The sequence below is a fragment of the Tachypleus tridentatus genome, chromosome 13, assembly GCF_004210375.1.
Source record: "Tachypleus tridentatus isolate NWPU-2018 chromosome 13, ASM421037v1, whole genome shotgun sequence".
NCBI classification, from domain to species: domain Eukaryota; kingdom Metazoa; phylum Arthropoda; class Merostomata; order Xiphosura; family Limulidae; genus Tachypleus; species Tachypleus tridentatus.
Window position 1 is genome coordinate 11,307,936 of NC_134837.1, and position 23,126 is coordinate 11,331,061.

The 23,126-nt window shown below is 32.9% G+C and overlaps 1 protein-coding gene across 1 annotated transcript; it reads left to right on the forward strand.

Moving 5' to 3' along the window:
* Positions 1–5,810: 5,810 nt before the first annotated feature.
* LOC143239957 (elongation factor-like GTPase 1) lies at positions 5,811–20,950 on the forward strand. The gene is made up of 5 exons (XM_076481645.1): positions 5,811–5,835; positions 13,027–13,133; positions 19,336–19,403; positions 20,044–20,128; positions 20,906–20,950. The coding sequence occupies exons 2-5, from the start codon at positions 13,037–13,039 to the stop codon at positions 20,932–20,934; spliced, it is 279 nt and encodes a 92-aa protein (XP_076337760.1). The 5' UTR covers positions 5,811–5,835; positions 13,027–13,036; the 3' UTR covers positions 20,935–20,950.
* The last annotated feature ends 2,176 nt before the right edge of the window (positions 20,951–23,126 follow it).

A 23,126-nucleotide genomic window follows, 5' to 3' on the forward strand; every position in this document is an offset into this window, starting at 1 on the left:
TGGTTGTGTTTCCAAGTGATAGATTTATTTTTTCTAGATTTTTCTTTGCTTCTTTAGTTTTCTATAGAAGGTGATTGCTTGTGTTTTTGTCGGATTTAACACGACCCTCCACTTGTTGCTCCATGTTGAGACGTTGTTTAGTGATTCTTGTACGCGAGACATGGCCATTACTGGGTTTCTGGAGGTGCTCCAGATTGCGATGTCATCTGCGTATTGTGAATTGTGTGTGTATGTTAGATTTGGAAAAGGTATGTCACTGACGAAAATTATGTAAAGAAGTGGAGAGAGGACTGATCCTTGGGGCACTCCTGCCGTTATATTAAACAATTTGGATATGGTTTTATTGACTTTACTTGTGCTGTTCTATTGGTTAAAAAATTTGAAATCCATTTGACTATCGTAGGATTTATTTGTAGGTGGTTTAGTTTGTATATGATGGCATTGTGCCAAACGCTGTCGAATGCTTTTTTGACATCTAGGAATACCCCGATGGTTACTTGATTGTTGTTGTAAGCTTTGTATATTGATTCGGTGAGTCGTGTGAGTGATCTGTTGTTTGTCTATTTTTTCTGGAGGCATTTTGAGATTCTGGAAGGATGTTGTTTGATTCGCAAAAATGGAGGAGACGGTTGGAGATAATTCTCTCCATCAGTTTGCCAAGGCAGCTTAACAGACTGATGGGGCGGAAATTATCTGGATTTGTTCTGTTAGTTTGTTTCTTGGGGATCGTTGTTATGATGGCTTTTTCCATGTGTCAGGGTAATACCCTGTCGCTAATGAAATGTTCATGATGTTTGTGAGGTGTTGTAGTAGGAGAGTGGAACTTTTTTGAGAATAATATTTGGTATTTGGTCATGTCCGGGGAAGTGTTCTTCAAGTTTTGATATTAATCTTTAGTTCGGTTATGGTTATTTTTCTATTGATTGAATTTGAGTATGCTTCTAGTGTCTCCGGGAAATCCTGGTGAGAATGAAGCTTGGTTTGCATTTATGTAGTTGTTGACATGGTGTTGGTGTTGTGTGTCGAAATCTACTGAGTTTAAATCGCTAAAAGCGGATTTGTAATAGTCAGCTAATAAGTCAGCTTTCTCTTCGTCCGTCCTTGCGATTTTATTGTTGTGTGTGATGTGTTGTAACATGTGATTTGTGTTTTTGTCTGACGCAATACTCTTGAATTTTTTCCAGAATTCTTTTGGTTTTTCTTGGTTTTTCTAAGTTTTGCAGAAGTTATGCCAATTGTTTTCTCTGACTTTTTTAATTTCTTGTTTAATTTTTGTATTTGTTCTATTGATTTCTGTTTTAATGTGTGGATCACGTGTGATGTAGTGTATTCGTCGTAATTGTCTGCGTTTGATTATTAGTGCGTGAATTTCTGGTGTTAGAGTCCATTGAATAAGTGATTGTTTTCTTTTTGATTTAGGAATTGTGTTTTTTGTGGCTTTCTTTATGGCTTCTGTAATTTGATCAACATATTTGTCTAGTTCTGTTTTGTCGTTTACATGTTCGATTGGGTGGGGTAGGTATGAGTCCAGAGAGGCATTAAAAGTGAGCCAGTCTGTTTCAGTGTAGGTGTATGCGGAAGGGGTCACGTACGCCACAGCCGGGTGGCGCGGGTGAATCATACATGATACGGGAAGTGGTCGCTGGTGATTTCATCATGCACTTTAAAGTTAGATATTCTATTAACCATGTCCTTTGGAGCGATGATGAAATCGAGTACATCATATGAGCCGTTGGCGGCTGAGAAGTGTGTAGGTGTATTGTCATTAATTAAGTACATTTTATTGCTAGAAATAAAATTTTTTATGCAGGATCCTCTGCGTGTGTCTCTGTTACCCCTTAATTCTGTGTGCGGTGAATTAAAGTCTCCAATAATAATTGGTTTGGGTTTACGATTAACACATTTTTGAAGGAAGTTAATGTCGATATTTTTGGTTGGTGAGCAATATATGGCTAGAATCGGAATAGTTAGCCGGTTGTTAAAGTGTATATTACAAAAAATGGTCTCATTAATGTCAGATTTAAATGAATCTTCTATCGAGATTAGATGCGATATTTTTGTACTAAAGTAAGTTATTATACCTCTGTTGTTTTCTGAGTGAGGTATGTTGTGTGAGATGAACTGGGATTGTGGTGTTTTGTTTCTCTGTGCAAAGTGTTTCTGAAATGATGATTATGTTGGCGTTTATATGTTTGTTTATGTTGTATATTTCTAACCTTTTGTCTTTAAGATTTCTTGGCAGTTGATGTGTAAGATTTTAATGTGTTGTATCATTGTGTTGTTTTATTTCCCTCGCGTGAATTTTGAGTGAAAGATGGTGTGGTTTCAGGTGAGGGAGGTTAAAATAGTGACTTGCAAGGCTGCAAACAGCCTTGAGTGACTCGTGCCTCGATTCGAATGAGGGAGATCACTCAATTCTATCAGCATTGCTAGCAAGTTTGTGGTGAAATCTGTTGGGTTAAATGCTTGTGTTGTTTTTGGGCGTGTTACGTCCGCGTAAGTACGTGTTGGTTGAGGTTGAGCGTGTTTGATTTGCGAGTCGGTTGGAGTTGGTAGTAAAGGTTGTTTGGTGTTGTTTTGGTAGCCGTGGGTTTGATTATTGATGTTCGTGGTTTTGAAAAGGAATCTGTTACGTATTTGGGTGTATTTGGGGCAGCCTTTGTAACTGGCTGCGTGGGGTTCTGACAGTTGGCGCATCTAACTTGGTTACGCTCGTTAGGACACTGAGCGACCTCGTGAGATCCGCCACATCTGACACATCTATCCTTGGCCATACAATTAGTTTTTGTGTGTCCGAACCGTTGACATTTGTAGCATTGGATTATTGGTTTTTGATGTGTCTTTTCCGGTTCGGTCGTGTGTCTTTTGAAAATAAAAGCAACCGTTTTTTAATAATTTTTCTTGATCGTCTTTTTTGTTGACGGTTACCTTGATCAGTGGCGTTTTTTGTTTCGTTCTGAATGAGATGATTCTGTTCGATGATGCAATGTCAAAGCCTTGAGTTGTTAATTCTTCAGTGATTTCATGATCTTCAATGTCGAAATCGACACCTCTGATTATGACTGTTAGTTTTGGTGTGTTTGTTTTGGTGTTGTAATGGTGGCTTGAACACCGAAGGCATCCTTGGGCCAGTGGGCCAAAATATGCGCAAACTCTTGAGGTTCGGTACATTTAATCATGATTCTTCCATTAGGAAGACGTTTGATGTCTTTAAACTGAATGCCCGGGTAATAGGACCTCAGTTGATTGACAATCTGTGGAATGCGTGTTGTTTTGTTTACTCCTTCGATGAACAGAGTTGGGATTCTGTAGTTAGAGAATTGTTTGTTTGTGTGACAGTGATGGTGTTCTCAGAATTAGTGGCGATGGTGGTGTTGTTTGTATTCAAGTAATTATTGTTAGAGCAAGTGGCTTTGTCTTCGTTAACATGGGTTATGTTATTAATACTTTGATTTTTAGAACTATTATTAGCGTCGTTAAGGTTAGGGTTAGTAGCATAGTCAGAAACTATACTTACCATGTCCTTTTTCTTCTTCTTCTTCAGCCTCCTCTTGTTGGATGTCTCGTTTGTTTCATGGGATTCTGGTCTTCGTGATTCTTCACCTCCTGAGTTTTCACCTTCGGAACTCTCAGTCGAACTGCTCAGTGATTCAGAGGCTGGTCCTTCAATAGCTCTATTCAGCATATCCATGATCTCGTCGTTGGAAAGGGCTTTTCCGTTGGATCTTGTCACTATCTTCTTTCTCTTCATACTGTTTTACTAGTCCTGATAAGGACTAAGGGGTAACCTTTTTTAGTAAAACTTTTATGCACTTCACAGGATAATTTAGTCTTCAATGCACTTGTCTCGCAGCTCTTGACTGGCACGTCTGCTCTGCTTGACGGCGACCTTCAATAACTTAATGAAAGGTTTGGATATATATACAACTTCGGAAATTTGTCGAAGTCAAAATTTCGAAAGGATGCAAAAGATCTGGAAAAAGTATTAACAGATAGTGAACATCATGAAATTGAATGCTTCACATTTGTAGAGGAGAATGAAGTCTTAGAAACCATTCTTTCAGGAGGAAATTCAAACTGATCCCCTAAAGATTTTGAGGTTCAAAACTTCCAACAAACGGTTGGTGGATTTTAATAACTCCATCACTGCATTACGTTTATTAACATTTATTGTAACAACGTAAACTAGAAGTTAACGTAGATTGAAATTTCATTAAATACCGATTTCGTATGGTTAGATGTTTGTTAAAAAACATAAAATATCGAAAGCTAAGAAACCTGCAAGAAAAAGAATCGAAAGCTCTTAACGATCGTATATAGTACCTCATAACACAGGTTTAATTAAGGCGTCACTAAAAACAACAAATATATTATATACTAGTTGAAGTACCCGTCCCCTGGACGAAAATTATGTAAATCCATGGTTAATAAAAGGTTATTTTAAGACAAGAAAATTGTTTCCCTTATATGTAATTGTAAAAAGCGTAAAATCGCTTCTAAAAATTGCAAAACGTAAAATTTTTATGTATCTTTTCATAGTCCCAAAAATATTTTTGCCAGCTCTTGTGAAGAGTTATCAACAGGAGGTAAGGTAGTGGTGAAAAACGCAAAAACATCCATAAAACCGCAAAACTGAAAATATGTATGTATCTTCCGACGAAATCAATGAACTTTCGCATCAAATGTTTTGAAGATCTATCCACAGGAGACGAGAAAGGGATAAAAACTCAAAAATACCCATAAACTCTGCGAAACTGAAAATTGTATGTACCTCTACCTGCATGGACCTAATGAAATTTTATACCAATTTTGATGAAAATCCATCCACACCCTGCGAAGTAGTTATATGAATATACAACAGACAACACTGTTATATACATATATATAGGAGCACAGCTATTTGTTTGGTTGCTCTTACATATAAGAAAGGAAAAAATTGTACGCTAGCACAATAAATATAACCATTAAAGAGTTTACTGAAAAAAGATTCAGACTTATCAACCAGCAGCTTTCAATTCAAAAAGTATCTCTTAGATAAATAGGTCTTTGTGTGATTGATAATGTATTTTATTTTCAGATAATTTATTGTTGAACTTTTAGTTACATTTCAGTATTGCTCTTCCGTGACTCAGCTGTATGATTGAGAGCTTATAACTACAAATATAGAATTTCGGTACACGTAACGAAAAAACAAAGATAGCCGATTGTGTAGCTTGTGATTAGTAATAAACAGATATTTTACTAACAGCGTACAACACTGTATAAAGTAACTTCCATTAAAGGTGAAATCCACATTAACGGAATAACACCAAATTTATTTGGATGTTAGTTTCGACATTTCACATGGCCTCTTAAGTCGAAAATAACAGAAATAATATTAGAAATACTAATTGTAATTCTTGATTAATTATTAGTTTGTTTTTTATTTGTTTGTTTGTAATTTAAGCATAAAGCTACACAATGGGTTATCTGTGCTCTACCCGTCCACAGACATGCCGATGTAACACGAGGGGCATATCGGTCTGGTAAAAGAAACACATGTCAAGTGTTTTAAAAAATATAACCCAAAACCTGCAATTTGTAAAGATAATATAGGTCTATTCAACGTTTTTTTTTTTTCACTGTGCACAGAATTTTTTCTTTTAAATTTCAAGAGTGATTTTGTTTCTTCTATTCATAAATTAACGTGAAAGACGTTTATAATGCGAACAAAGAAATATATAATTATTAAATAATATCAACAAATAAAAATTATTTGTAATAGGCGGTGTTTTGTAAAATTGTCTGAAATAGCATATGGAATAACATGTGGGACTTGTCACTAAAGTGAATTAGGTATGTCGAAATTTTTGTAATGTTTCTTTCTTAGCACATTTGTTTCTGATATAGTCTTTAATGTGATATGTAAAATCATATAATTCTCAAAAATAAATCTAGTGTACTCACTGTAGCATTGAGGCAAAAGTCGTGAAATGTGTGAAAAGTACAAAACTTTTTATATTATAACTTAAGGTTGTGTCAGATTTTAGATTTATCTAATTGCATTTAATCTTAAAACAAACACCGAGTACAATGGAAAAGAAACCTATAAAACTGATAACGATTGACAGAAAATGTTTATGTATTATATTGAATATAATAATTTACAGTGTCTAACATTAAGGTTTAGTTTGCATGTTCCCGAGATATTTTCCTTCCCTGTAGGTATTTTCGTTTATGTAACTGATTGAACATAACATGTAGGTAACAAGGGACCATTTGATTCTTAAAGTCTGTCTTTATACGTTCATCTGATACAAAAGTAAGAATTTAAACTTTTGTAAAGTGCAGTCATTGGCTACTGCCAACTGTAGTTCAATTAAACCATCTTAACTGGAGCTTAATACCTTGTTTCCAGATCATAAAAATTGTTTTGTTGTCCTTTTGTCTTTAGATTACAGCACAATAAGATCACCCTAATCGTTCTCTTCTCTGGAGATTTAAGAAATCTTAACATATCTGTAAAATATATCTCATTCATTCTTAAGGTTATTTTAGCAGCTCTTATAAATCCTTTCCACAAGATTGGCAGGGCCAGGTGGTTAGGTGCTTAACTTGCAACCTGAAGCTTGCATATTCAAATTCCTATCAAACAAAACATGGTTGTCTTTTCAGCTGCAGTGGCATTATAATGTGATGAGCAATTCTACTATTCATTGGTAAAAGAGTAGCTCAAGGGTTGGCAGTGATAACTAGCTGCCTTTCCTCTTGTCTTACACTGCTAAATTAGGGATGGCTAGCACAGGTAGCCTTCATATAGTGTTGCATAAAATTCAAACCAAATCTGTACAATAACTCAGTGTTTTATTTTTAAATAAATAGACCAAAACTGTACATAGTACTCCAAGTGAGGGCTGACTCATGATTTCTGTAGAAAAATGATTACTTTTTAATTTTAATTAATTTATTTATTACATAAAATTTAATTACTTTGCTTCTATCATCTGAGTACTGTGTTGATGACTTGATTGCTTTATTCACTATTGTGCCAAGATGCTTTTCTTTAGACATACCAGTGAGTGGTTCCCATTTTATTATGTATGTGATCCAAATTATAACCTAAATTCATTACTTTGCAGTTGCTATAGTTAAACATAAAGTTGTTTGCCAAAAACCTGCCCCATTTACAAATTAATCTAAATTATAATAACCTTAACACATGACTTTGTACATATTGGGTTGAGGAATAATTCGTGAGCGTTTTTTCAAGTTAAAAAAATATATTCATATATGAAACGCTTTCGCAAAATATTTCATGTCATTTGGTAGATAATTTTTTGCTCTAATAGATGGTGTGTTTGATTTTCATATGTCTTTAATTTTTGCTTTCATTTTCAGCTCATTAAATGGAATGTCAAGTGGACAAAATCGAGCATTTTCGACACCATCTGCTTTTCGCATTTAATTTCTTGCAATTTTGTTTACAACAATGCATACTATATACCTAGGTATTACATGAAATAAAGTATCATAATAAATGTTTTGGGTGTAATGTGTTCATGCATTGAAGTATTGTATAGTCTTGCATGTAATGCTTGAATGAAATTATTTAAAAACGCTCACAAATTATTCCTTAACCTAATAATATAATTTAAGGTGTTTTGCTAACTACTTGTTAAACTTGTCAGTTGATCTAATTCTCTAGTATATCAATACAGCTAGTTATATCCAAGAATTTAATGATATCATTAACATTCATTGATTTGCTTATTGTATGTCAAAAATATTAATGTAAATAAGAAAAGTCAAAGTGTTGAGCACTGAACCCTAATTCACTTCACTAGTTGCAATGGGTCAGTTTTACTGGACTCGCATAATTACCATTTGCTATTTTCATCCAACAAGCCTTCAGTCTGATTAACTGGTCTTTACTCTGCCTGTCTCTAGGAGATGTTAGCTAATTTTTTCTGTAGTATCTTATCAGGATGTTTTGAAAATTTGTGTATACAGAGCTCAAATGTTTTCTACCTTTGAACTAATAAGTAGCATTCTTGAAAGAAAGTGTTAGTAGGAGCGTGTGCAAAGATTTTCTTTCTGTGGAACCATGTTAGTAGGAGCGTGTGCAAAGATTTTCTTTCTGTGGAACCGTGTTACTTCTCCTCTGTATTATATTTCATAAAATTATGCAAATCTTTTATCAGACTCTAGAATGTTTCTACAACAAAAGTAAGAGTAGCTAGATCATAATTTTGTTTAAAAATGTCAGCAGTGTTCCATATCTTGTATACCTGCTCACTGTGTATTGACAGTGAAGGAAAAGCTCATGTATCTCATCCCAAACATCCTTTAAAACCCTAAGAAAATGTTGCCTGATTCTGGTGGTTGTTTTAACCTATTAATATTTTTACTTTTGACATGATTTGGATTAATTCTAAGATTCCACATAAAATGTTTATGGCTAGAATAACAATATTTCCTTTTATAAAAACTGAATAGAAGAAAACACTCAAAAGTTCTGCCTGCTCATAGCCTTAACAGACACCTTGCTGTAAGAATTATTAAAGAGTTGTCTAACATTTGATTGTTTAACATGCTTAAAAAATCATTGTTACAAGTTTGACCTTTATCAACCAGCTGTTTTTTGCAAGACTTTTTTAACTTTTTAATTTCTTTTTTAACCAAATTCCATGACGGACTTTAATTCTGTAAATCTTGCAACCTATTTTTCAGTTAAAATTCTCTAAACTTGTACAATGTATCCCTTATTTTCCTCTTTATGCCTTAAGTAAGCCAGTTAGGTTTGATCTTGCATGTTATCTTTTTTACTTTTTTGAGGAACATGCGTATCTAGAAAATATTTACTGGCATTTTGGTATTACAGTTTCATTAAAGCATAAAAACTTGTAAATGTTTCAAATCATTGTTGCAGTGAGGTTTAACTGTCTATTTTTAAAACAAAAAAGTTATTTGTATGGCATTATTGTGTTGTGTTTGACTTATGTTTTCACCAAGGTACAATATTTAAGACTAAATACTATACAATTAGTTGTGAGACTCGTTAGAAAAATAAGGAGAGTTCATGTTATATACCTTTACTTGAGAATGACTTTAAACTGGAATGGAACTGTAATGGAAATATTTACTATTTAAATACAATAATTAATAATATATTAAAAAGCAGCTGAAATAAGTAAATAGTATAATCCAAGAAACAACAGTTTTTAAAAACTGAGTTGTTTGGTTCCCAGCACCATCCTTCCGTTGGTTGTTGGCTGGAGTTTAAATTTTTTATAATTATTGATCTTAGAAAGCTGCTCTTCTTAGATATATTGAAACTGAAAAAGAAATGTCAGCTTTAAAATGTTGTATTTAAGGAATAAATGTTAACACTGTATCTCAGAATGGCTGGTATGGGTATTAATACTTTTATTGATAAGAAGAGAACAGTGTTTTGACCTTCCTAAGTCATTCTCAGGTCAAAACGTTGTTCTCTGCTTATCAATAAAAGTGTTAATACCAATGACAACTGTTATAAGATACATTTTTATTTCACGTGGGTTTCTCATCATCAAGAAATGTTAGCACTTCTTACTTGCTAAATTTTAACACAGCATTAAAATGTTCTATGATCCATGTGTGTAACAGTCTTTAATATTCAGCATGTTTGTTTTGTCATCAGCTATTGCCCTATTTATATTTTAATTATTAATAAATTTATGATTGTACTGTGACCCATAACTGCTCCACCATCTTTCATTCAGTTTTTGTTTTTTTTAAATATTATGGTATAAGTCATTATACTTGTGAATTTAAGTTTTTTCTTTCATTATTCTGTATAATAGGAAATTTTGTTATTACTCCATTGTTCACTCTGTATAATAGGAAATTTTGTTATTATTTCATTGTTTTTCTTAACATTCTTTCATGTATGGTATTCTCCCTCTTCTCACAATATTAGTTTTTTCTTGTTTTGTGCTGCCCTCTATTTACAAACTTTGCCATCATCAAACTTTCACTTCTAGTTTGGCAGTGCTGGAGTGCAGACGTTTCTCCTTTTAAACAATTGTTATCCTAAAAGTAGTTTAACTTTAACTTTGTTCACTTTAACTTAATTGTAATTTTGTTTCATTTAATTTCAGTTTTTGTTGAGAGTGTTTGATTTACCCATATTTCTTGTACATTTTTTTCTGGTCTTGTATGTCACATGAATTTTGAAGTCACTGTCACCATTTTTAGTGCATGCCATTTGTCTGTTTCCACATTTTCAGTCACAGGCCTATCTGCCTATGTTTAATTTTCCTCCTGATTTGGATGGATTCCTGTTTTCAGTCCATGTTGTTATATTTCTTGCTCGATTTCCTTCTGGAGTTCTTATTCCCACCTTTTTTCTCCATTTTACAACCTTTCTCTTTGTGTGATCTTTCTCTGGATTAGCCTAACCACTTAGGTTTGATGTTTAATCCAGGTGGCGTATTCATCCTTTCCTCCTCCTTGTTGTGGTTTCTTTTGTTTCCTCCCATCAACTACATCACTTTACCTTGCCCCTCATCTTTGTTGACCATTAGAGAAGATTCTACAATAGAGCATGTTCATCTTCCACTACCTACACCACCTTGTTGTTTTTACTTCCTCAGGATATCACCTACCACCTGTGATTTTTCTCCCAACTTTGATGTGACTGTGACATGAGGAAAGTCTTTACTAATGTTTTCTTTCATGAGCTTCTGCATCAGCTTCATGTTGGATGCTGCTCTGTGGCATACAGTGCCTGACTAGGTATTCTGTGTGTACTTTGAATAGGTTCCACCTAGATGTCTGTAACCATTTGCAGATGTCCTTTCATTAAATCTGCACTGTAGGCCATGTTGATTCCGATATATACTTGGTTGTGTACACTGAACTTTGAGATGGGTGTGTTTCATAGGATCACACAAGTGTAAATTCCTTGTGATACTTGGATCATGGATGCTTGTCCTGAAATACCACCACCCATGGATGGCATGAGTAAAGCAGAAGTGGATTGCTGCCCATCCCTGCTATGCCTCAATTGAATAAATTAGTGTGGTTGCTTTTAAAAATAGGGCTTGATGATCATCCATTGCATTGACTCAGGTGTTGCTGCCCCCCTGGATTCACAGTGCACTTTTTCCCCTTTCCTCCAGTGGAATACAGGAGTCATTACTGCTTTTCAGTTCCAAGTCACTGGAGTGGTTGACCATGGAGGCAACCTGCTGAATGGATTCCACACAGATGGCTATAACCATTCAGTTCAGATTATGGCAGTGGAATTCTACCAGTGTAGAGGAAGTTACAAGATCCTCAAGATGGGTTGTTTTACTGGAGTTGAGATGCCCAATTGTAATTCACCTCTCCAACAAGGTGCTTTCCTCTGACTCTCATGGGATGTTGGCATCCAACAAGTGAGTATTTGGAGATCAAATGAACCAAGCACATAAGCTCTCACACAGGTTTTGGGTTGTCCTCTCAATTGTTCTTTTGTGTAGTGGGTTGCAGAAGGTCACAGTAATGCTCCCTTATTCATGAAGAGGTGATGCATGGTGATATACATGAGAGACATGTTGGAGGTTTGGATTCCAACAGAGGGAGGGTTAAGGTTTGTTGCATGTGTCCAAAAAAGTTTGAAATAGAGGGCAGCACAAAAGAAGAGTGAAGTTCCTATAGGAATTACATTTTCATTTAGGAAAATTATAACTTTAGTTATTTATGTCAGGAAATAAAATTGTTTGAAACTGCATAGATGTGAAATACATAAGTTATACTTAGAGAAAGATTAGAATATCTGTGTTTAAATAAAGAAGAGTGTACACAAAAGAAGTAAAGTTTTCCTGCACTATAAATCTTGAAGTGAAACAACTTTGAATTACAGTTTACATGTATTATGAAATAGATTCATTGTTTTCCTATTCTAATGGTTTTCTGATTGAAAATAGGGCTAAAGCTGAGAGGGAGGTGTGATCTTAACATATTTTTAAAAGTAATTAAGTTGTAGACAAAAATAAAGGTATTTTAAAATAAATGTATTTCAGTTTTTTGATGCTACAGGTAAAAGCATATAAGTTGGAAGCATTTGAAATTTGAAAAAATAGAAACTACATTACTTGTAAAGAGAAAAAGCTCTTCTAAACTGATAATTTTATCCTAATAGAAAATATCTCAAAGTCAGTTTATTATAGTAGTTTTATGTAATAAAGAAATACTACTTATCTGAAATCATACTTATTCTGGTGAACATGGCATCCAGTATTCGATTCACAGTCACCATTCTTCATTTATTTAGGTGTTTATATCATATTTAGTTGATATAACAACTGCTATAACAGATAGCCTTGTGCAGAATGTAAAATAACCAATATGCTCCAAATTTTTCTTTACAAACAATATTTTTACATAAAATTATTCAGCATATGTGAAACAAATTGTGTTGTTAATGTTGAAAGATGGCCACTCTTTGATCCTTGGTTGGAAAAGAGTGAGAGACAAACAGATGGAAGAGTGACACGACAGTTTATTTTATAGAAATATTATTCTGTTGTTCTTATCGTTTGTAATTATCAGTGCAATGCTACATAAAAGGTGGACATTTGTGTTGTTGCACACCAGAAATAGTGAGGGAAAATGATTGTGTTCCTTTTACTGTATTATGGTGAACTATAATACGAGAGTGACTATTGTTACAGTATTTTTATTTCTTCACCTTCTTGATAAAGATTATAAATTTATTTTTACCAATTTGGAATTAAGAAATATTTGTGTGATATTAGCAGTTTCAAACACCTTGCATTTTATTTTAAGTTTTAACAAATTATTTTTCATAAAAGACACTGATGTTTTTTAAAAACTTCATTCATTACTTGTATAGTAACATATCATGTTGGCAATGTCTTTCAGAAGTTCATTGATATAATGGTATTCATTATAGGATTGAATCAGAAATAACATTTTTTGTTTCCAGTGATTAATTTATTGAATATTTTTCAGGCTCTTTATACTTTGGAAGTAAATATTAATTTTTTTTTGTCCTGACAGTTTTTATAAAATGAAGATGAGGACTGTGTCTGTTCAACAGTTAATTGAATTGCAGCAAAATAGAAAGAATATAAGAAATATATGTATTTTAGCACACGTAGATCATGGTAAGTTGTGTATTTTAGCACACGTAGATTATGGTAAGTTCTGAAACTCTATTTATACTTGAGTTATAATTAGTATGGAATAGGTTTCTAAGTAAGTTTGAAAATACATAAATCATTTCAAAACTGTCACATAAACTACAGTGTAGATCTTTTGTCAAAAAGCACAAGAAAATGCACCATTGCAAGATGCCACTTAGCTCATTATGTTTGTTCTTATTGGTATAAAGATTACAAGTTTTTGTACACAAAAAATAAGATTTTTTAATCAAATATTTTTGCTAAAGATTTGTTTGTGGAAAGAGTGTTTTGTTACTAATCTGAGTATAAAGTGATTTCATGTTATGATTAAGAAAATTATTTCCAATCCCAGAAATCTCAAATACTATTTACATACTATTTGAATACTATTTACATACTATTTACATGATCTCTAATAACCTCCTAAATATATTTGAAATGTTTGTTTTTAGGAAGACTTTATATTTTGTTATTTTATATACTCTAATTGTATGAGGTCTGTCATTTGACAAACCTCATAACGATCATAAAAAATTTAGGAAATGTAAATAAATTATGCTCTTTAAGTGCTGGGATGAAGATATGTTATAACACAAAAACACAATATTTAGTCTAAGTAGCTTAAGTCTCATAATGTTACATATATATTTATTTTTTTATTATATTAACCTTCCAGTCATGCCCGTCTAACATTACATATCTTGCATTGATGTTGACACAATGTACATACACTCGTGTTAGGTATCCAGTAGTATAAAACTGACCTATAATCTTCCCTGTTGTAGCTGTGTTTTAGTGGAGTAATATTTTGTAATATACAGTTATATTTAAATTATTGTACATTAGCAACGTATACAGATTATTACTATTTAGAAATCAATTACTAAACTTAATTTACTTAAAATATAGAATAATAAATCAAGAAGTAAAGCAAACAATTATCTCTTCTAGCTACAACCTTTGAACTCGGTTATTACTGGACACAGGTTGCTAAGCCTTTTAAAATTTTGCATGTGGAGGATGTCAAACAAAACTTTTTTAGGTTTTATATATACAGTTTAATAACCAAAAAAATCATAAATAACTACAGTGATACAATAGAATTACATTATGATTTGTTAAGCTTAGTAACTAAGGTGTATTTATGTTTAAAAAATATGAAACTTTGAACAGACTAAAGACACAAGCTACCTTCTTGAAATCTTGGTTCGAAAGAGTATAGTAACCTTTTCACAGATTAAAATGGCTAAGAAAAACCTCTAGGAGGACATTTTAGTCTGTTAGTTGGTTATTCACAGGTTATATATTTAAGTAACTGTATTTAAGGAACCATTTCCAAATATTTAGAGAAGTGAATGGGGCCATTGTCTTTAATTCAGTACATAAGCCATATCTCAGAAAAATAAAAAAGATACGAGTTTTTTTTAAATTTTATACTACAGCTTGTTAATATGAATAATTTAAATTCCCTAATTTGTATGAAAATATAGCCAAAGTATTTTGACATAATAAACATCTAATTTTAAACAGTTCTGCATTCAACATACTAAGTGATTCATTAAAATTTATATTAAGTTGTGTTCTTGTAATATTTACTTTTAAATTAAGAAATTAACTTATATATAATATTAAAGTTTGAATTATAATCTACAAGTTGATTCCAAACTTATAGACATAAATTCATAAAATACACTGCTGGCTAAAATCTTAAGGCCAATGAACATAAAGACAAAATATACATTTTGTGTTGTTAGACTCAACCACTTATTTGAGTAGAGCTTCGAGAGATGAAAACAAGAAAAGGGAAAACAAAAATAAAAATTATTTTTAGCATTTAATAGGGAAAATGTGAACACTCACTATGAAATTAGCCTAAATACTACCTGGTCAAAAGTTTAAGAACATACTGAAATGAAGCATTAATCGGTAAACATGTAAGGAAATTTAGTAATTTGTGTTCAAGCATTAGCATTATCAACCTCTCCTACTGACATCTCCTGTGTTACATTGAGTAAAAACATGGCAAAGGTTAAAAAGTTGACAGAGTTTGAATGTGGCAGAATTGTCGAGCTGTAAAAGCAAGGTCTCTCTCAACGTGCCATTGCTGGTGAGATTGGGCGTAGTAAAACTGTTGTTGTAAATTTCTTAAAAGACCCTGAGCAATACAGAATGAGAATTTCAAGTGATTGGCTCAAGAAACTTTCACTGGCGTTGAACAGGAGGATTCGACAGGTTGTCCGGCAAGACACCAGCTGATTGTTGAACCAGATTAAGGCCTTACAAGAACAATAAGACGGCATCTATGAGAGAAAGGTTTTAAAAACCATTAACATCTTCCAAGGCCACACCTTCTTCCACACCACTAAACAGCTTGGTTAAATTTGGGGTGCAGAAATGTGGATGAAGGTTTTGTTCTCTGATGAGAAACAATTTAACCTGGATGGTCGAGATGGCTTCCAGCATTACTGGCATGATAAGGATATCCCACCTGAGACATTTTCTACATGACACAGTGCAGGAGGTTCCATCATGATCTGGGGTGCTTTTTCTTTCTATGGAACAATGGAGCTTCAGGTTATACTGGGGCATCAAACAGCAGCTGGCTACATTGTCATGTTGGAGAGAGCATCCTTATTGACTGAAGGCTCTTGCTTGTGTGGAAATGACTGGATCTTTCAGCAGGACAATGCTGCAATCCACAATGCCTGCAGGACAAAGGACTTTTTCATGGCGAATAACGTGATTCTTTTGAACCATCCAGTGTGTTCGCCAGAACTGAACCCCATTGAAAATGTTTGGGGGTGGATAGCACGGGAAGTCTATAGAAATGAATGTCAATTCTAAACAGCCATCTTCACCACTTGGAATAACATTCCAGTCAGTCTTCTGCAAACGCTTCTATCGATCATGCCAAAGAGAATGTTTGAAGTTATTTGCAATGATGGCCATGCAACCCACTACTGATACCTCTTGTTGGGCATTTCCTACCCTGTTTAGGACTTCTTTTTGGTATGGTCTTAAATTTTTGACCAGCTAGTATTTAGACTAATTTCATAATGTTCACATTTTCCCTATTAAATGCTAAAAGAGTTTTTTATTTTTGTTTTCCCTTTTCTTATTTTCATCTTTCGAAGCTCTACTCAAATAAGTGGTTGAGTCTAACAACGCAAAATGCATATTTTTTCTTTATGTTCATTGGCTTTAAGATTTTGACCAGCAGTGTAGAAGTGCAATAAAATTTTTAATGCAAGTCAACAAATGTGATGATATGGCCTTTCACCTGTGACTCATCGTAAAAAGGTTAATGTTCTTGTGGATCAGAAAAGCACTGTCATAGAAATCAGCTCTTCTCAACATCCAATTATCATCAGTAAATAAAGAAACTATCCAAATAATCAGTAAAGTTCTCTAGGCTTCTTTGCCAAATTTTTTGAATGGATAAACACACATTTGTCAGCAGCATATTTTATTTTCTACCATCAAGTTTGTTATCTGTATGTACTTGTTAGAGTGAAAACTGTACTATGTGTGGAGAACATTTTATTCGATTGTGGTATTTTGTATTTCAGTACACAAATTTATAAGATGTGATTTATTTAAAGTAATTGAAACATTTGGGTGACCTTGCACATGAGGTTAGGTACTTAAATATCTGAATAAATGTGATAATTGTACAGGAAGTTCCAGGGACTGTGAGATTAAATCTTAGTGGGTTAAACATATTTTTTCTTGATTAGATCTGTCAACACGTACCTGTTGTGTCACTACTGTCACATTAGCTTTATTAACTTCTATAATAACAGTTATTTTCTGTTACAAGTTGACTTCTACTTAACTGAACTTAAATTATTGCTGAATTAATAAGCTCAAAGATAAAACTCCTATACCATTTATGAAAGGGCCTCTGTTTGAACTAAACCAAAATGCCGCTGAAACCATGGCCAAAGAGAAAAACAGTTTATGAAAATCCAGTAAGTTCATGCCTGTCCAGTACTTGGTACTAATGTCAATGAACATTACAATATAAATACCAGTATTTCAATAAATAACAGAATTAGAAACATGAAGTAGAAAAGCTGGCTCTGAAGGAACACAATATTCCAAACTTAATATCCAGTAACAATCAACAAATAATTTGTGCAACCTAGTTGTGAACTAATTTGTTAAAGGTCAAGAAATGGTTTTTGTTTAGTGGTCATACCACAAGGTTATCTCTCGTGACTAGCTAATTTATATAATGTCTTACAATTTGTATGTCAACTCCAGGTGAAGCTTATGTCAGTTGATTAATACAAACATAATCAAAGTGCTTTATTTAGAATGTAAATTAGCTTTTTAACATAGCTGAAAATTCATAGTTGAATTAAATAATAGAAGGAATAATAAATGGATGGTAAAATAAAAGTAGAATTTGCTATCTCGTGATATTCACGAGACATCTCAAGTCATTGTGATACTCATGAGACATCTCTCACACACACTGACAAACTTAACACAAGAACAGTATCTATGAACAAATAAAGAATTTCACACACATAGACAAACTTAACACATGAACAGAATCTATAATCATAATTTCACACACATACAAACTTAACACACAAGCAGTTTGTATAAACAAATGAAGAATTTCACACACACTTAACACACAAACACTGGTGTAGTAGGATACCTAATCCAGTCTCCAGATATCTTCCCCTTTGAAATACATAGCACAATGTACATCCACCATACCTACAAAAAGGGTGGGTGTAGTTGGATAAATAATCCAGTCCCCAGATATCTTCCCCTTTGAAATACATAGCACAATGTACACTCACCATACCCACAAAAAGGGTGGGTGTAGTAGGATAACTAATCCAGTCTCCAGATATCTTCCCCTCTGAAGTACATAGCACAATGTACACCCACCATACCCACAAAAAGGGTGGGTGTAGTAGGATAACTAATCCAGTCCCCAGTTATCTTCCCCTCTGAAATACATAGCACAATGTACACCCACCCTTTTTGTGGTATGGTGAGGCTGTCCCTAGTCATAATTTCATTTTTGTATCGTTTAAAGAAATTCAAAAGTTTCCTCACATTCCTGAAAGCTGAGATGGGGGGGGGGTCATTCAAGAGAACAAGTATCAAGTAGGACAAGAACACTTTATTTTCAAAACCATTCAAACATATTTTTCATTAACTGTCAACTATATAACTGGTTTTGTTGGTTACTTCTGACCATGCTGACCTTCCAGTAACTTTACATACTTACAGTGCTAAACTCTGGGGTTTTATTTCCTCCAGTGGATAGTTTTCAGAGAGAGCCTGTTGTATAGCTTTACACTAAGAAAAACAACATATTAGAAGTACTGTATTTTAATATAATGCAAACAGCAAAGTTAAAGGTCTTTTGTTTTTAAGTATATGAAATACAAGTAATATTCAAGCCATTATCTCACGTACAGTTACTTTAATCGAAAATGTTTCGTAGCACTCCAAATCTCTTCCACCCAACACCTTAAGAGAGCTTGGACCAACATGACTCTAATTGTAAGATTAACTATAAGGTTATTAGAGTGTAGTAAGACATGTAGTTTCATGTCTGCACACCAGATGAGCATGAGACAGAATACACAACACTTGTTTATCTAAATGATATTTTCATTTATTCATTTTTCTTGTGTGATTTTTCCAAAATTCCATGATGCACCCCTTCATTGTTGGTGGTACGTCATTATGCCACTGTACATGGGTTGGGAAAAGTTAGTATAAGTTTTCATTAACACTTTGATTAAATTTGTTTAGGTTTCATGATAAAATTATTCACTATATTTTCTCTCCATTTTTTCTTTTTCATATTGTAAATTTTACTGAGATTGAGACTGCATGTGTTGTTTGACAATTTGTCTGTTAAGTATATTATACAGATTATGTTTAGTCATCCATAGTGAGTTCAAAGGTAGTAATATTGTGTAGTGTAACCAAAAAAAAACCAGTGGTCATGTATTTACTAGTTACTTTTTTGTATTTCAGTAATTTGATGTTCAAATACCAGAACTAGTCGAATAATCTACTTTCTAATTTTAATTATTGTAATTATTTTCTTCTATTTTTTGTGTGAGAGGAGAACAAGTTCTCTGTATCCATATTTGAAATGGCACAAATAGCTGTTATATAACTTAGACTGAATATATTGCAGGTAAAACAACTGTAGCAGACTGTTTAATCGCCAGCAACAGGATTATATCTGAACGATTGGCTGGCAAGGTAAGGATTGTTTTGGTTTTTAAAGTCATTTTACAATTTTAATATTATGTGAGTGAAGGATAGTTTTAAGTATCAAAAAAAAAGATAAGTAAACTTTAAAAACATTTTAAGAAATGTGCACATTGTAATATAGCATGGTTGGCTCATTTTTAATTTGAAAAAATATTCCAAATGTCTAATTTCTTAAATAGTAATAACTACATTGGCCCTGTGTAATGGTATGGAACATCAAACTTTACATATGACAAATCTGCTTGTTAATGCTACTAAGCATGTATCCTTGTCAGATAGGTTAAGGGCCAAACACACCACAAACAGTTAGTGTGTCCAACTGTTGACTTGGGGCAGAGTGGCCATAGAAGCTTTTTGTAGTTTGTTATTTGTATTTAAGACTATTATTAAATGTAGTCATTATTTTAAAATGTTCAACATTTTTTCTGTACATCTTAATTATAACTGAGTTTACTTTTTAACTTGTATCATTATTCATGGTATTTGTTAGTTTCTCTGAAATATTGTAATTTAAATGTTACTGTGTAGCAAAGCTTAATACTCTTATCTTGCTGCTCTTTACTTTTGTATGCTACTTTGAACGCTATAGGCTTGTTACTTTTTTATGTGACTTATAAACTAATTACAGTTGCGATATTTGGACAGTCGAAAAGATGAACAAGAAAGAGGAATTACAATGAAATCTAGTGCAATATCTCTTCATTTTACTTTTGGTAAGAATAGTGCAATATCTCTTCATTTTACTTTTGGTAAGAATAGTACAATATCTCTTAATTTTACTTTTGGTAAGAATAGTGCAATATCTCTTCATTTTACTTTTGGTAAGAATAGTGCAATATCTCTTCATATTACTTTTGGTAAGAATAGTGCAATATCTCTTCATATTACTTTTGGTAAGAATAGTGCAATATCTCTTCATATTACTTTTGGTAAGAATAGTGCAATATCTCTTCATTTTACTTTTGGTAAGAATAGTGCAATATCTCTTCATTTTACTTTTGGTAAGAATAGTGCAATATCTCTTCATTTTACTTGTGGCAGTAATAGTATAATATCTCTTCACTTAATTTCTGGTATGAATAATACAATATCTCTATTTTACTTTTGATAAGAATAGTACAACATCTGGTAAGAATAAGTAACATTTAAAAACTGTGTAAAAAAATCTAACTTATTTAAATAATCTGATGTAAGGGAGAAAGTAGGCAGAATATTATGAACTGTTAATATTTCATAGTTTAAGTGTATGAATTAATGACATTGGCTTTGAAAAATTTGTGATACATTTTTTGAATTTGATATATGTTTGTACATGCATTGGTGGGAATACAGGTGGATGTATTGATGTAATCACGTCTTTATGTTTACATCCATTTAAAGTTAAAGTTTAGTGGTTGTTTCTTTCTCTTCATTATTTACCTAGTAATTTTGTTCATCTTAGTTATATTAGTTTTGATATCTTAATCTGTTTATTTCTTTCTGTTCACAAGGGTTGTTCCGTGTGGAAGTTTGGGCATAACCAACTAAGGAGAATACAAGAATTCACTTCAAACTCACTTATGTTATCTTTGTTTCACAACCACATAAAATTATACATTAACGTTTTTACTAACGGCCTCTCTCTCTGTTTTTCTAGAGAGATAATTAAAATAAATATGCCTAACCTTTTATAAGTGTTATTTTTACAGTGGGTACTTGATTATATCTGATATTTACTTTAGGATCTTAAGGGAGGTTTAGGATCAGATTTCTGAATTACTCGTTTTAAGATTTGATAAGCCATCAGATAGGGATAGAGGACATGATTGGAGGGTGGATAAGATTATTCATCCCTTTTAAAAGAGAAGATAAGCATTGTCCATGGAATTAAAATCCACTTGGACTTCTGTAGTGGGAAAAACTTTAAAAGTGGTAAAAGAAGCTGTTTAGAATCATGTGATTTCAAATTTTGTCAGAGAGCCAAAGTGGCTTTGCAGAGAAAGATCCTTCATGGGTTATATTTTATTGGGATGAGGGTAAAAGACTGGATTTGGTTTACTTGGATTTTAAGAAAAGTTTTGATTAGATACTGCATAAAATACAGGTGAAAAAACAAACTTAATGTAATGGATAAGTTACTTATGTGGATTAAAGGGTGAGCAGGTGGATGAAAACAAATAGCTGTTACTAATAAAGCTGAGTGATGAGCATGATTTATTGATATTGTTGATTGATAAGCATTGATTAGTGTAATATAAAATAATAAGTTGATTAAATTTATGTCATGAAAATAATGTTTTAATTATTCAAGTAGTTAAAATATCGGCATTATGATTTTGTGTTAGTATTTTCATATCATTTGAGTTTCACTAGCTTAATTGATTGGTGTCAAGTCTTGTGAGGTCAGCTGAATAAGACCTGTTAATATTAGTTAACTCAAGTAATGAAAGTACTTCCATTATGATTTCTTGTTTTCTTGTCATAATTTTTTTATTATTATTTCAGTTTTCTTCAGCTTGGGGTTGGCATGATCTGTTGATAAGAGAGTTACCTGCTGCTACTGAATATACTTGCCTTTTCAGCTGTGTGTGTGTGTGTGATATTTGTTTTGAATTAGTGCATACTCCTAGTAACTTTACATATCTTCCTCGATTCTGAATTTTAGAATAGAGGGAAGGCAAATATCCAGCAACACCACTGTTATATTGTGGGCTATTTTAGTGTTGAATACTGCATAAAATATTAGTTTTTATATTCCATAAATTACAATTTTTTGTTCTGTATTTTTTTGTACAGAGAAATAGCACTGAGGAAACCTACTGATTTCATACGTTAATATATTTTATCCTCAACTAATTTTAACGATAAGTTATTTCAGCATATTTATAGAATTCCTCTCCATCTTTCAAATGTTTGTTCAAGGTCGCCTGCGCGTTGAGCTATCCAATAAAGAGGTTCTTAAAAATGCAAACAAAATAATTTATGCGGACACTCGCTGTACACACACTTCTCTCAAAGCCCTTAGTCACAAGAGAGGATTAATTGAACTGTTAAAGACTCTATGAACACTAACTTGTAGATTAAAAATAAAATATCCAACAGTTAGACGGATAATGTGTCTATTACAATGCTTGCAAACATCTATACAATTTATTATTCTCCTTTTGTTAAAACAATATTTAAAAAATGGTATAGAGCATGCAACGAAAGTTTCTTTCACTATATTTGCACTGGTTGAAAGCTACAATTGTAATAGTAAGTTGAATATTCAGGGTTGTATAAAATGAAAAATAAGGATTAAACTAATTATAGAACAGTACGACATAACACCGCTATACAATTAGGGGGAAAACCTTTTCTTTTATGTATTGAATGGCAATAAATTGTGGTTTTGTCAAGACAAAGTCTCTAGACTCACGTCGAAGGCAACACGCCATTTCCTTCGTAAGATGGAAGTACAAACAATAATTCATGCTTTATTCTTGGAGGACATCTCCCATGGATTTTGTACCTTTGGGTTGTTCAAACGGGTTGTCAGAAGTCGTCTTCTGCACACGAGTGGTAGATTTTGTTAAGTATATAGAGGAGAGGCACAACACTGACATCAGTGTCTTGTAGAAAGTTTCCTGCGGTAAAATTGTCTAGAACAATCGCACAGAACACCTTAAGCCGAAAAGTGAGACTGTAAGGCTTAAGTACTCATCTTTATATTATTACAATAAGTCATGAACA

Excerpts from the sequence above, each read along its gene's own strand:
- LOC143239957 (XM_076481645.1), top strand. The coding sequence starts at position 13,037 with ATGAAGATGAGGACTGTGTCTGTTCAACAGTTAATTGAATTGCAGCAA. Across the intron at positions 13,134-19,335 it reads TTTAGCACACGTAGATCATG|GTAAAACAACTGTAGCAGAC; the intron begins GTAAGTTGTGTA and ends AATATATTGCAG. Across the intron at positions 20,129-20,905 it reads ATCTCTTCATTTTACTTTTG|GGTTGTTCCGTGTGGAAGTT; the intron begins GTAAGAATAGTG and ends TCTGTTCACAAG.